General features: G+C 45.3%; 1 protein-coding gene across 1 annotated transcript; it reads left to right on the top strand.

The window, feature by feature from the left end:
- The first annotated feature begins 10,974 nt into the window (after positions 1 to 10,974).
- On the top strand, positions 10,975 to 13,672 carry SSTR3 (somatostatin receptor 3). Its single transcript, XM_086936456.1, has one exon. The coding sequence runs from the start codon at positions 11,018 to 11,020 to the stop codon at positions 12,221 to 12,223; it is 1,206 nt and encodes a 401-aa protein (XP_086792582.1). The 5' UTR covers positions 10,975 to 11,017; the 3' UTR covers positions 12,224 to 13,672.
- Positions 13,673 to 14,179: the final 507 nt, after the last annotated feature.

Here is a 14,179-nt window from a genome sequence, read left to right on the forward strand (position 1 = left end):
GGGGGGCGTCGACGTTTCGACCCGTCTTTTGGTGCAAGGGCAAGTGGGAACCTCGACCTGCGGGTCTTCCTCAGGACAGATGTAGCAACCGCTTTTTTACCGTAGAATTCTCAAAGTGTAACCCACAAATTACTAATGGGTGGCCTCCGTCCTCCTGTTCCGGGATGGACGTATAATATGGATGACCGTGGTGGACCACCCAACAAGGGTGGGGCGGCGTCTGTGTTAGATATTCCAAAGATGATAATGCAGACACAATTCAACCAGGACGGGTTCGGTGTGGCGGCGGTAACGCGAGGAGTAAAGCGCTCAGCGTTGCTAAAAAACGGAACGGGGACTCCACTCTAACGCCCGGAGGACCCCAAGCCTACTCCGTGTGATGCCCGGCCGACACGCAAGTGTTCGGGGACGTCCTGGTTGAATTGTGTCTGCATTATCATCTTTGGAATATCTAACACAGACGCCGCCCCACCCTTGTTGGGTGGTCCACCACTGTCATCCATATTATACGTCCATCCCGGAACAGGAGGACGGAGGCCACCCATTAGTAGTTTGTGGGTTACACTTTGAGAATTCTACGGTAAAAAAGCGGTTGCTACATCTGTCCTGAGGAAGACCCGCAGGTCGAGGTTCCCACTTGCCCTTGCACCAAAAGACGGGTCGAAACGTCGACGCCCCCCCTTTGTCATGTGCAAATAGGACCACTCTTCAGCAAAAACATTATACATGTCATCTATGACTGTATAAATGAAAAACAGTAGTAATCAACTGTGGACTTTTGCAAAACAAGCTGAATCTTCTAATACAGCTGCAATATATCGGAATTGTTTAAATTTCTCCCACTTGTCACAATTTTTCTTTTGAGGCTTACACCCTTCCTTCACAATCACTATCTTTCTTTTTTCTTGCACTCCTTTAGAAGCCGATTGCTCTTCTTTTTACCGTTAGTAAAAATGTATATAATTGTATAAATGTATATAAAAGCATCAAGTCTAAATGGAGTAATTTATTAAACTCCATACGTTTTTAAAATAATCTTTGGCTTGTGTCAGGTACTTTATAATTTATATTTTGTGTTTGTTGCTGGAAGAAGCATTTTTGATTGATTCAACGGAGCAGTTCAATCCAAGAAGCTCACTAAAATAATCTACTATGTGTATACTTTGTTTGTTGATAAAGAATTAATTTGGTTAGGACCACTGTTTCTTTATAACATTGATTACCCAGGTCCTTGAACCTTATTGGGTTACCCCATTCCAGTAATGGGTCCATGTTTTCAGCAGATCAACTGTACCTTCTGACAACTTCAGTGCAAATATTACATTTCGATGAAAAACGTATTTAGAGGATCCTTCATCAAAAATTTCCAGATTTAGTAAAGCTCTTAGAGAACCTTGTTCAGCATGTAAGATGTTATTAAGCATGGGCGGAAAATCTGTTCGGCTCGCGGATTTTGCGGATTTTCGGTAAATTCGCAATCCGCGAACTCTCGCGAGTTTACCGAAAATCTGTAAATTCGCACGCAGCGGATTTTTTTGCTTGGTGATACAATATTGCGGCGTGCGGCGTTCACTTACCGTCATTCAGCGTTTGCCGAGTTGTTCTTCTCGATATTTTGCGAGTGCTGCGCCATTTTGGATCTTGCTGCGGGATTTGCAATTCTGCACAAGAAATCCACCAGCAAACAGCAAAAACCTTCTGAAAATGATGATTTTTATCAGAATAACTTCTCAGGTTGACATTTGCCTGCACTTTTTTGGATTTGAGGCCTTTTTGACTTTCTTTGGATCACTTTTGGATTAGAAATCAACTTTCACAAGTAAGTTTGTTTGGGGTATTACAGTTGCTGTTCTGCAGAAAAACGAGTTTTGCAAAACTGAAAGCACTCAGCAGGTGCAAAAGTTCATTCATCATTAGTAACCATTCCCTGTAGTGCTTCCTGAGGGGCCCCTCCAGAGTTCAGATGTCTACGTTTGTTTGGGGCATTACAGTTGGTGTTCTGCAGAAAAACGAGTTTTGCTAAACTCAAAGCACTCAGCAGGTGCAAAAGTTCAAACTCATCATTAGTAACCATTCCCTGTAGTGCTTCATGAGGGGCCCCTCCAGAGTTCAGTTGCCTACTTGCAACTATTCTATGACCCTGCTCTGACCCTCACAGCAGGCTCCTAGAATAGCTACAAGTAGGCCACAAAGGTCCTGGGAAAAAAATTGCACTGCAACAGAAAGCAAATTACAGATAAGGAAGCAGGTGCCAGACAGGAAGTTTAAATTCAGTGACACATTAATCAACCCCAAATTAATTCATGTCAGTTGAAGCAGGGCAGGTGTGCTTGCTTTCCCCCCCCATAATCTACAGTGATGAATCAGAGGGTGGCAGTGATGTACCAGAGGGTGGCATGGGTGAATCAGAGGGTGGCAGTGGTGAAACAGAGGGTGCTGTGAACCTGTGATGATGAACCAGACGTAGAAACAACAAAGTCGCGACCGTTGCGAGCCGACAAGTAAGTTCGCAATTACGAACTGGTACAAAACCCTCGCAAACTGGCAGAAACCCTTGCGAACACACAAAAAAAAATCTGCAAATTCGCGAGAGTTCGCGGATTTTGCGGATTGCGATTTCGCAAATACGCAAATTCGCGAACGCCAGATTCTCAAAATTCGCCGATGCTTAGATGTTATACGCCCATCGAATGATATTAGAGATTCCTCTGGCGTATGTACTACTTAGAGAAAACTCAAGGACAAGGGCTTGCACAGGTACAGTTTGAGACATTTTGGTTAATTTCTGAAGAATCTTGCTTTCTTTGAGTTGTATTGGGTGCCATTTATAGGAATATGCTCAAGAGCTTATGAAAGAACTGTAGGGATCTTGATACTAAAAACCTGTAAAAGGGTTGAAAAGTGCCTATGCCCAATTGAATAGTATGATCTTTAAAGCGCCCCGGCGTGAACAACAGCTTTGTTGGCCAGGTGCTGGAGATGGGAATGATTTTTTAAGGTTTGAGAAAAAATACAACCAAAATAGATGTATTCATTCACTATCTCTAATGATTGTCCTCCTAAGGTCCAGTTATAGTTTACGTATCTCTTACTTCCTCGAAAAGGAACTCATTTTGTTTTTGTTGTGTTAGGGACCAAAAAATGTTGTTCTGCATATGACTCGAGTGCGTGCATGTTCCTTTGGAGGCCGAACAGAGTAAGATCGAGGATAATCACATCATCTGCATACATCAAAGTATGAATTTTATGTAGTGATATTTTCGGAGGGAAATTAGTTATCTGCATAAAACAATCTGGGAGATCACTAAGGTAGAGGGAAAATAATAGAGGAGCTAAAAGACACCCTAGTCTTAGGACATTCGATGTTTTAATTGGGGATTTGAGGCCCTTCCCTTTCCCCAATAATACTTGGCACCAGGTTTCAGAGTGGAGTGACACAATTATATGTAATAGGTTATCTGGGATTCCCAATTATATTAGCTTGCACCACAGTGTTGGTCTGTCCACTCTGTCGAATGCTGTTGAGAAATCAACAAAGACAGAGTAGATGACCTGTGATTTCAAGACCACATATTTATCAATGATAGTTTGTAACATCACAATATTGCCAGTTACAGAATGTTTTTTGCGAAACTCAGCTTAGATAAATGGAATTGATCCAGTTGAAAAGGCCCACTCCCTAAGATGTTCCAATACACTGCCCGCGAAGATCTTTCCTGTCGCATCGAGCAGGGCGATCTGACGATAGTTGCCGGAGAACAGTCGGGAGCCCTTCTTATAGATTGGGATAATTATGCTTCTTTTCCATGATTTGGGAATTTCGCCAGTGGTGAAGCCATGGGAAAGAAGGGGGGCTAAAAACAAACTCCACTCCTTTGGATTCTTTTTAAGCACCTTTATTGGGATTTGATCTGGGCCCATTGCTGCAGATGTTCTTATATTTCTTATATGAAGTTCAATTTGAAATGGTGAAGGTGCTGGATCACCGAGATTAGTAACCCGTATCTTACCCGATGGTCGTATCATGATTTCTTTCCTCACGTTTATTTTGTATAAGTTTGCTGAATACACTTCCCATTCCCTTGGAGGGACTGATGAGACTTGCAAAGTTTTTTTCAGGCCTGTTTCTCTTGCAATAAGGGTCCAGTATTCAAGTATATTTTTTTGTTTAGCCGCTATCTGTATGTCCATCCATTTTTTATCCTGTTGTACATTTCTTTGTTTTTCTTTCTCCCTCCGTTTGCGATTTGTGAGTATTTTAATTTTCTGTTGCCTACTGTTGGAGAAAGATAAGAATTGTGCCCGAATTATTTTGTTAAGTAATATTACATTTTTGTCAGGATTTTTCTTTTTATGGTTTCTTGATTGGGAGCTCAGGGATTAAGGGATTCTTGCAGGAATTTCACTAGTTTCTTTAAACCGACTTAAAAATTTGTTATTGGGTCTGCGCAATGTATACTCTCAAATATTTATGTAAGTGCTTTTGTTATGTTGTTATTTGCGAGTACTCTCATATTCCAAGTGATTCGTCCTTGTGCTTGATTCACAAGTGCAGGACTTTGTGGATACAATTAAAACCCGCAGAGCTAGACTTCGCAATTAGGCCAGTTGTAAGATTAAGAATTGTGTGTTCGCTTCCCTGATTGAAGTTGATGCTTAGATGGTCTATCTTCCTAAACAAGTCCTGACTACATATCATGTAGTCTAATATTGAGGAATTAAATAAACCTGTTCTTGTACTTGATTCCGGTATGTCTCCTTCTATGTTACTGTTTAAGATAACTCAGTTGAAAGCTGGTAGCGAAGAACATATTAGTTTCCCCCGTTTATCTGCTTTGATCCCTGGAGGAAAAACTGGTGTTGAAGTTAACTGGGCCTCATTATGTAATCCACGTTCCCATTGCTCCAGCAACTGTAATAAGGATTACCTGAGACCAGTTTTTACATCACTTTTTCTGCACCATTTCTCACCCTTGATTTGACACTGTATGTTGTATTGTCTTCCCCTCCCTATTGCTCCACCTCCAACGTTGGGTAAGCGCGGAGGTGTGTTAGCAGCTCTATAATGAAGCATGACACAGCTTGCTGTGTGTAAGGGCAGTTGTTAAAGCATGGTGCATTCCCCATTTCACTCACTCGTTGTCACATAGTATCACTTTTTTCCCTCTTCTTTTTGTGATTGTAGTACTGAGCGGGAGGTTGAAGAGGGTCTTTATCCGCTTACCTCTCTGTCTTATTGTGTTTTTTAAATATAGCCTAGTGCCAGGTTGCACAGTGTACATTTGTGATTATCATCCTAATGTGTTTATGATTATACAAAGGCTATTTTTATATAAACTTGTATGGAGTTTCTTTTGTGGTGTGCCTAGTGTATCACTACGCTTTACACATTGTCTCTGGGATAAGGCTGACTGCTCTGCCAAGCTACCAAAGGGGTGAGCAGGGGTTATCTTCAGCATGTAACTCCTTTGCCCTGACTAGAGTGCTGGTTTCTGGTTGGCCCTAGCCAACCAGAAATCCCATTTCTAACAGGCCAGCATTGAAAATCCCATGGCCTGGGCTCCTACTGTCTGTCGCTCTACGATTCTGGCATAGGTGGGTTAAACAAACGACTGGGATCCCCTTATGCCTCTGCACTCCCGTTGGTGAGACTGCCTCATGAGATCCCCTGACCTTATTCACAGCAGCGCAGCCCTCTGCATGGATGGAAGCAGAGCTTGTGACAGTTGGAGATTGTTTCCGTATGGGCGCCTTAATCCCCATGGAGGAACTGGTAACACAAAACACCAACCACCTGACCAATTTCTCACTTATGAGGCGAAGACCCCGATTTTCAGGGATCTTTGGGATGGTGGATGATGAACCACAGATTAAAGCAGTGCTCAAGCTGTTGATGATGGTGGGGTTGGGACGACACCTTGTAATGTGGTTTTACAATCATTAAGCCCGATGATTAGAAAGTCTCAAGATGTGCTTATGGTTAAATGGGAAACAGTGCTGGGACATGAAATCTAAAATCAGACATGGCATAAACTGTTGGCATACCTGCAAAAGGTGTCCGGAAACACACGCCTTAAATACATACAATTTAATTACGCACATATGACATACCTACAACACAGCAGCATATGGAGGAGAGCATGGGGACGTTCCTACTTGCAGTCCTTTTGGGGGACTATTCTAGATAAAATAAACAACACACTTAACCGCACCCTTGCATACACCATAGAGGTGTGCCTGCTGGGAAGTTTTCTTAGACCCACACCCATACCCAAGAAGGTCAGCAATAGATTTGTAGACCTAGCTCTAATATTGGCAAAGAGACAAATAATGATGGCGTGGAAATCCAGCGAGGTGCCCAGGGTGGAGGTCTGGGTAAATGGCGTAACCACCTAGGCCTGGGTAGAAGAAAGAGCCCTGTAGAGAGAAGAGGGAAGAGAGAAGACATCCGAGGGGTGCATAGGCAACCCATAGCAGATCTGTGGGCAGAGGCCCTTGAGGTATGGGAGAGCCCTTCGTGAGTGGCGGCCTCCAAGGCACAAGAGGGTGTACACAAAAGGGGGCTGGTGAAGACACCCTCGCTGCCCAATAAGGTAAAGTTGTCGGTTGCTTCTGTGACTGCCCAGTTCAGGCTGCCCCACTGACCCTATGGAGCTCCCGGGGTGCAATTGGCACCTAGCCTGCCCCTCTCAAGTCCACACTGGGCTTTTCTACTTAGCGAGAGAGAGAGATAGTCCCCGTTTCATCGATCGTCCCGGCATATATTCCCCACACAGATCTATAGGCTCATACCATCTTTCCTTAGACACAGAATGTTGGAAGTGGAGGTCCTTATTGCTTACTGCCGCCACCAAATGCTGGAGATGAGAATCCCTGACTCCTCGCTTCAATGTTAGGCTAAGTAAGGACACCGTCTGAGATAGTCCTGTTCACCGCCTTAGTAGCTTGGCACGAGCAGCCAGGCTTATCTCCAAGGCACAGTATGTGCAACCACGTGCACAGTAACCCAATGATGTCACCATAAATAGACTCCACACGAGTTTTTATAAAATGAGTATAAACTTTATATAAGAAGTTATACGATATGACCACACGATACAAAATCAACATACGAGAATGGGTAGTATTCTTTCTAGTGGGTTGGTATGTTCTAATCCCAACCACCACTGTTAACCAACAGTTAAGTTCACTTTTAACCGTTTCCAAAAGTTTAGGCCAGTCGTATTGCTAGAATCACACACGGTTGCAAAAGAAAACAAATACTGCAATGTGTAACAATATCCTCTGGTACTGTGCAACAGAGAAACAATGCCAGGCGTAGCGTCACAGTCATGTACTTTGCAATAGAAGGAATAATGCGATGCGTATCACTACGAACACGCCCTGTACCAGGAAGAAACAAAGCAATGTGACACGCTACAATCCTGTGCTGTGCAATGAAGAAATATTGCACTGCGCCACATCACCATCAGATACTGTGCAATGAAGAAATAATGCAATGCACCACGTTACAATCAGGTAATGTGCAAGGGAAAAATAACACAGTGCGAAGTCCACCAAGCATTTAGTTCATCAGGCACAAATGAGGTCAGGCGTCATACGACAGTTCGATAGTTCAGTAGCAGCAATAATGCAAAGTGTAATACGACAGTTTAGGTGCTCTGTTAACAGTGCCCCCGCTGTGGATCAATGATGAAATAAAAGAACTGCTTCCCACTTCGACCCCACTACTTCCCCTCTTTGGGTCAGCACGGCCGGGATCCGAGCCGAAGCAACAGGCTCCTGCAGCTGACAGAAGCAAGAGGCCGAGAGTGTGTCCTCCGGGCCCACACCCCACCCCAGGTGGTGATCCACGTTACCTGGGGGGCGCGATCCCACTCTCCTCTCAGACGTCAACGACTTGGGCCTTGATCCAAGACTCCGTCACGGGGTGCGGTGAACTCGGGCCGGCGGTTTCGCTCCTCCGGGGCTGCTGGTCTACTCTGAGGGCCAATGACTTGGCCCTCCTTCCGGCGGTCTCAGTCAACACTGAGATCCGCCCTAAGCACTGTGGAGACTTTACTTCAAACTCGGTGCACACCCTACTCCAGCACTACCCACCAGCACCTCAGATAGCACCTCTAAATGCACACTGCGTGTCCGAGACTCGCCTCTTCCCTGGTGCTCACGATGACTTGGGGCTCTTCACCAACGCCCTGCTTGCACCTTGACACGCACCCTGTGCGTCCGAGTCTCTCCTCTTCTCCAGGTGCACACGATGTCCAGGCGCTCTTCACCAACGACCTGGCTGCACCACGACACGCACACTGTGTGTCCGAGTCTCACTCTTCGTTCCAGTGCACACGATGACCAGGTGCTCCTCACCAACACCCTGGCCTGCACCACGACACGCACTCTGCGTGTCTGAGACTCAATTCTTCTTTTGGTGCACACAACCACCAGGCGCTCCTCACTAATGCACTGGTCTGCACCAGGACACGCCCCCAGCACATCTGAGTCTTGCTTCGTCTCCATGTGCACACCACGAGGAGGCGCTCTTCACCAATGCCTCGGCCTGCACCGCGACATTCATCCAGCGCGTCGGAGACTCAGCTTACTACTCTGTGGCCATGATCACAAGGCACAACTTCTGAGGGTCTCAACCTGCAAAAGCACGTGCACACCGTGTTGCTTGGGAATTCTCCGCAAACTTTTATGATCCTGTATTTCCAAACAGGGAGCCAGCTCACCTCGGGCCCTTGGGGTTACAAAACACAGCACAAAGCAGTCTTCTTCAAGCAGGGGGACCCAGCGCCTCCAAGCACAATCCCAACAGCCTCTCCCTTAGTTAGAACAGCAAACTGCAGACTAGCCCCAGATCATGAAGCAAGACTTGGTCTGTCCAAAGCAGTTTCTTCAGTTGCTCCTTCTTTAGCTGAGGTTCCTCTTGACCACAGAATGGGTCCAAGCCTTTTCAATCTCAATCCATATCTGTTTTATTCCAACATTCAGGGGTTTCAGCTCCCACAGTTATACCCCTTAATGTCTTTGAAGTTCGGTTGTGCTCAGGGGTCCCTGACCCTTCCCTAAATCAGATCTGGGTGTGTCCCTCCCAGTGTCACTTCTCTCCCATTGATACTGGGGGTCTGGATCCTTAATCACTCAGCAGGAGGTTGGTCAATTGGTTTATAGCACCAGCCCAGGCCCTTTCACCTCCCATGCTTCTCCTGCCCCTACTCACCAGATGCAGGGCAGCCTGGTGCCATCTCAACCCCTCCCTGGGTCAAGACCTCTCCCAGCTGCTCTCACCTTCCAGATCCAGACAGACAACCCACATTTCAGCAGAGACACACAGAAATGCTTAGAGCACAAAACTCAGCCACTTTCTAAAAGAGTGTTTTCTGAACACACAGTGACAAAACCACCTTCACAGAAAGATGTGTTATTACACTGTGAGGTCATACATACTAAACTTCACCTCTCCATTATAAACTGGCAGGAAACTAGGCTAACAAACACAACACCCAGCCTCCCCCATTCTGTCCTATGGGCAGGATGGCCTTTCAGCTGTGAAAAACGAAATGGAGTGTTTTTCACTGTCAGGACATAACACACATTAGTATATGTACTGCCTTTTACCTACACTGCACCCAGCCCAGGGATTACCCAGGACCTACCAAAGCGGTGCCCAATGTGTATGTAAAAGGGAAAGTCAGGCATGACAAGTGGTTGCACTTGTCAGGACAAATATGCTAACTTAGCAATCTGCGCGCAGGCCCTACACTGCAGGCCTGAGTGCCCTTCTCCGCACACCTTTGCAGTACTAGCCCTGGCTCACACAGTGCACATCACTAGAGACTTTACTAGTAAGGCAAACGTACCAATCATGGCCAACCAATCACCATTACATTTTACATAGGGAACACTTGTACTTTGACACTGATCAGCAGTGGCAAAGTATCCAAAGCAGCTAAAAGCATAGGAGGCAGAGGCAAAAAGTCTGGGGTAATCACACCAAGATATGCTAGGTCCAACACAGAAGTTTTTCATTGAATGTATTGCTTTCACACACATACATAAGTTGTACACATAACCTTTATGCATTGGGTTGGCAGGCAGATGCCACAGGTATTTAGGATGATCCGGGTTCATGAGTAACCCACTTATGATTGCTTACCGACACCCCAACAGGTGTGTCTGTTGAATACTAATACTAACTTACTTAGCATGTTGGTGGAGGGAATAAGGCGTGACTGTCTACTTGCAGTGTGTGGAGACATGTTAAACACCTGGATCACTACAATAATACTGACTGCTTAGTGACTGTGCTGTACTATATTATGTAACACTAGTCACACGTTTGCTTCGTGAACACACATGGAAATGTCGATACTTCGTAACATACATGATGTTTGACATGGATGCATGTGGACACACAGAGTTACACTTAAAAGAATGCTGTATAGAAACACGACATTTAACAGGCTATTAAGTTGGATAATTGTCTTATATACAGGGCCAATAAAACAAGTTGTTTAAAAATAAATTACTGTCCATTAAAAGAAGTATCCTGTTCATCCATTATGATAGCATTCTGTTGCAAATAAGGCTGTGTGGTATCACATTTCTGAATAAAAGCAAAACGCTTCATAGTGGAGATTACCGCACGCTTACATTTACATTTGGAAAATATTACCATAAGATTAGGGAGAAAAAGATGTTGGAACTCCCCAGCTTCAAGCAACTATATTTTTGATTATATACTTTTTAGGTAGAGTCAAATCATGCAAATCTCAAGTTAGTACACTGTATCGTCCTGCACTTTCCTAGCCTTTCTATTGGTTGGCTCTCGTCCAAATGATGATGTCAAAATATGCACCCCCTAAGACTTCTAACACAGTGTGCCTTTAACTGTAAAACTATGTTCTTGCTGTCAGAATGATATGACCACTCTTCATCTCATTTTTATTTCTTCTCTTGCAGATTTCATGTTGACCAACCCCGGATTGCATGTTGACCAGGAGGAGTCCTCGCTGGCATGAATCTCACCGCTTTGTGCCTCCCAACTCTGTTGGCTTATGACGATGATGGGAACTTATCCATTCTGGGACAGCCTACCATAACCAACTCCTCCATGGTCGCCAGCCCTGCCACATATCTTCGCACCATCCTCATTCCGCTTGTATACCTTGTGGTTTGTGTTGTGGGCCTGGGAGGAAACACTCTAGTCATTTATGTGGTTCTCCGATACTCGGTGACGGAGTCAGTCACTAATGTATACATCCTGAACTTGGCACTGGCCGATGAGTTGTTCATGCTCGGCCTGCCCTTCTTGGCAGTCCAGAATGCTGTGTCGTACTGGCCATTTGGTTCTCTAATGTGCAGACTGGTGATGACAGTGGATGGCATTAACCAGTTCACCAGCATCTTCTGTCTGACTGTCATGAGTGTTGACCGCTACTTGGCCGTGGTGCATCCAGTCAAGTCCTGCCGGTGGCGCCGGCCACAGGTGGCCAAGGTGGTCAACGCCAGTGTCTGGCTGCTATCCTTTCTGGTGGTGCTGCCCGTGGTCATATTTTCAGACGTTCCCCGAGGAATGAATACTTGCCACATCGAGTGGCCAGAGCCTGCCTCTGTCTGGAGGGCCAGCTTTATCATTTACACCTCAGCTCTGGGCTTTTTCACACCGCTCCTGGTCATATGTCTCTGTTATTTCCTCATCATTCTCAAGTTGCGCTCCTCCGGCCGCAAGGTGCAAGTTGCGTCATCCAAGCGCAAGAAGTCAGAGCAGAAGGTGACTCGAATGGTGGTGATTGTGGTGCTTGTATTCGTCCTTTGTTGGCTGCCGTTTTATGTCCTCAACATTATTAATGTGGTGGACCCGTTGCCCAATGACCAGTCTCTCTTTGGGCTATATTTCTTTGTGGTGGTCCTCTCATATGCCAACAGTTGTGCCAACCCTGTCATCTATGGCTTCCTCTCCTACCGTTTCAAGCAGGCCTTCCGGCGAGTGCTGTTGCGCTCTTCCCGACGTGTGGAGAATGAAGATGAGGTCACCTTCCCCCAGCAGGAAGGGAACGGGGTACGTGGGGAGGATGCCAGCGAGGTGAGCAAGATCACCCAAAATGGGAATGGAGCTGACATGTTGCCGGCTACCAGCACTGGGGAGGCCAAGCAAAAGCCCCTCCCTGAAGAGCTTGTCAGCCTGGAAAAGGCCAACATGCTGGAAATTAGTTACCTCTAAAAATAGGGGATAAAAGAGAATGCGTGAGCAGTGAGACTCCACGAGATCAAAGATCAGCTGGCTCAAAACTAGGACACTGCTCTATACCTTCACTAATGCCTTTAAGAGCAAAGGGACCCATCCAGGGGAGGGTTAAGGTAACAAGGACACCTGAGGGCAGCACCCTGACCCCATCCATCGAGCTGGTAACAGCGGTTGGAAACCGACCCACCGCCAATCCTAGGAGACAGAAGTCCATGCACAGCACTGCTCGCAAACACTGTGCACGTGAGGGGAGAAGACCCAAGACTGAGTGACCAGAGAGGCTGGATTCCCCTCTTACTCCAGAAAAGAGTGGTCCTTAAAGAGACCCTTTGTGAAGGAAGAGCTACGATATTAAATGCCTCTTAACCGCCGCTCACCCAAAGAAAGATCATTTTCTCCAGAGCAGTCCAGCCCTGGCCTGAGAAGGCAGGAAACACTTATATCTTAACGGAAGTTGTGCTTTTGTTGTATGCTCTCCTACAAGCAGATTCCACAAACGCTGACGTCACCAGAGTCCAAGAGCCAGTCCCAAGGCAGTATGTCAGCGCGGGTTTGCACTGTCACATACACAGGCGGTATCATGGAAACACAAACTTATAATTAATGGCGATGTTACAATTTGAATAGATGATTGAGGTGAACCAGATTTAACAGCACCCATTACCGACATGTATTTATTATTGTTTCGAGACGACACCCCACTTCTTAATGTACCTCCAAATCTCCACATCATTGAAATCCACATATTTCACTGCAGTTCTGCTTCTCCCATCTGGCTGGAGGGAGTAGGGCAGGTTGTCCCTCGTCCCACCGACAAGCAGTACACTCCCCATAAAGAAATGTAACCCTCGCTTATTAATTTTCTGACACATCTCTGCAACTTCATTTGATCCCCTGCTCCTCCCTCTGCCCAAAACACACTTTAAAAAATATAATTAATTAAAGGCATTGATTTTCTCCAAAACTGTAGGATCATTTTTGGCAGGTAGAGGATGACAACTTTAACGCGCTCAGAACTATTTTCATTCATCGTGTAACTGCCAATACCAATTTCGTGACTCAAGAATTACTTTTTATTTATGTTTACCCCCATATAATTTTGCCATTTTTGAATTGAAGATACAGGTTTAATCTAAAAAGCATTTTTGTAACCTTCAGCCAACGGGTTTACCCACATAATTTTTATTATTTATTTAACAATCGAGTTTATTTTAAATATAGAATATTATAATTTTTTGAAGAATAGTGCAACATTTTTATCCAACAACAACATATTTGGCCAGTGGTGCACGATATGCACAATCTTTTTACTTTTCTACCCCAATTGGAAATACAGGACACATAAATATTTTCACGTGGGTGTTTAAGTGCTATTTTTGCCCTTTCTAGAAAAAGTTGAAAAAGTCATAGGGGCATGTTATCAAGGACAGGCGATACATGATGGCCGCTTTTATCGGGCGGCGATAATGGCCTTGATAATATGCTCTATGAATTCCAATCGAAGCCCATGTTAGATGTGAACACATCTAACATGGGCTTCGATTGGAATTCATAGAGCATATTATCAAGGCCATTATCGCCGCTTTATCGGCAGTTTCCTGGCGATAATGTATCGCCTGTCCTTGATAATATGCCCCATAATTTTACAGAAAGCGGAAAGCTAGTCTCATTTCGAGACGTTGACCCACACCCACCATCTGGAGCACCGACTCCATCGGTTGACAGCGTGACAGGGAAACAAACCCCTGCCAGAGTGGTCAAAAACAACCAGAACACAAACAGGAAGCATGTCAGTCATTACTTCGCAGGTGGTTACATTGGACGTTATTACATCAGTCATTACATCAGGAGTACTTTCACATGTTTTTACATCTGGAGTGCTTTTACATTGTTGCATGGTTTTACACCCGAAGTGCCTGCCTGTGCTACACT

This window comes from Lissotriton vulgaris, chromosome 1_1, assembly GCF_964263255.1.
Source record: "Lissotriton vulgaris chromosome 1_1, aLisVul1.2, whole genome shotgun sequence".
Lineage (NCBI taxonomy): Eukaryota > Metazoa > Chordata > Amphibia > Caudata > Salamandridae > Lissotriton > Lissotriton vulgaris.

Coding starts and splice junctions, on each gene's coding strand:
- SSTR3 (XM_086936456.1), top strand. CDS start 11,018: ATGAATCTCACCGCTTTGTGCCTCCCAACTCTGTTGGCTTATGACGAT.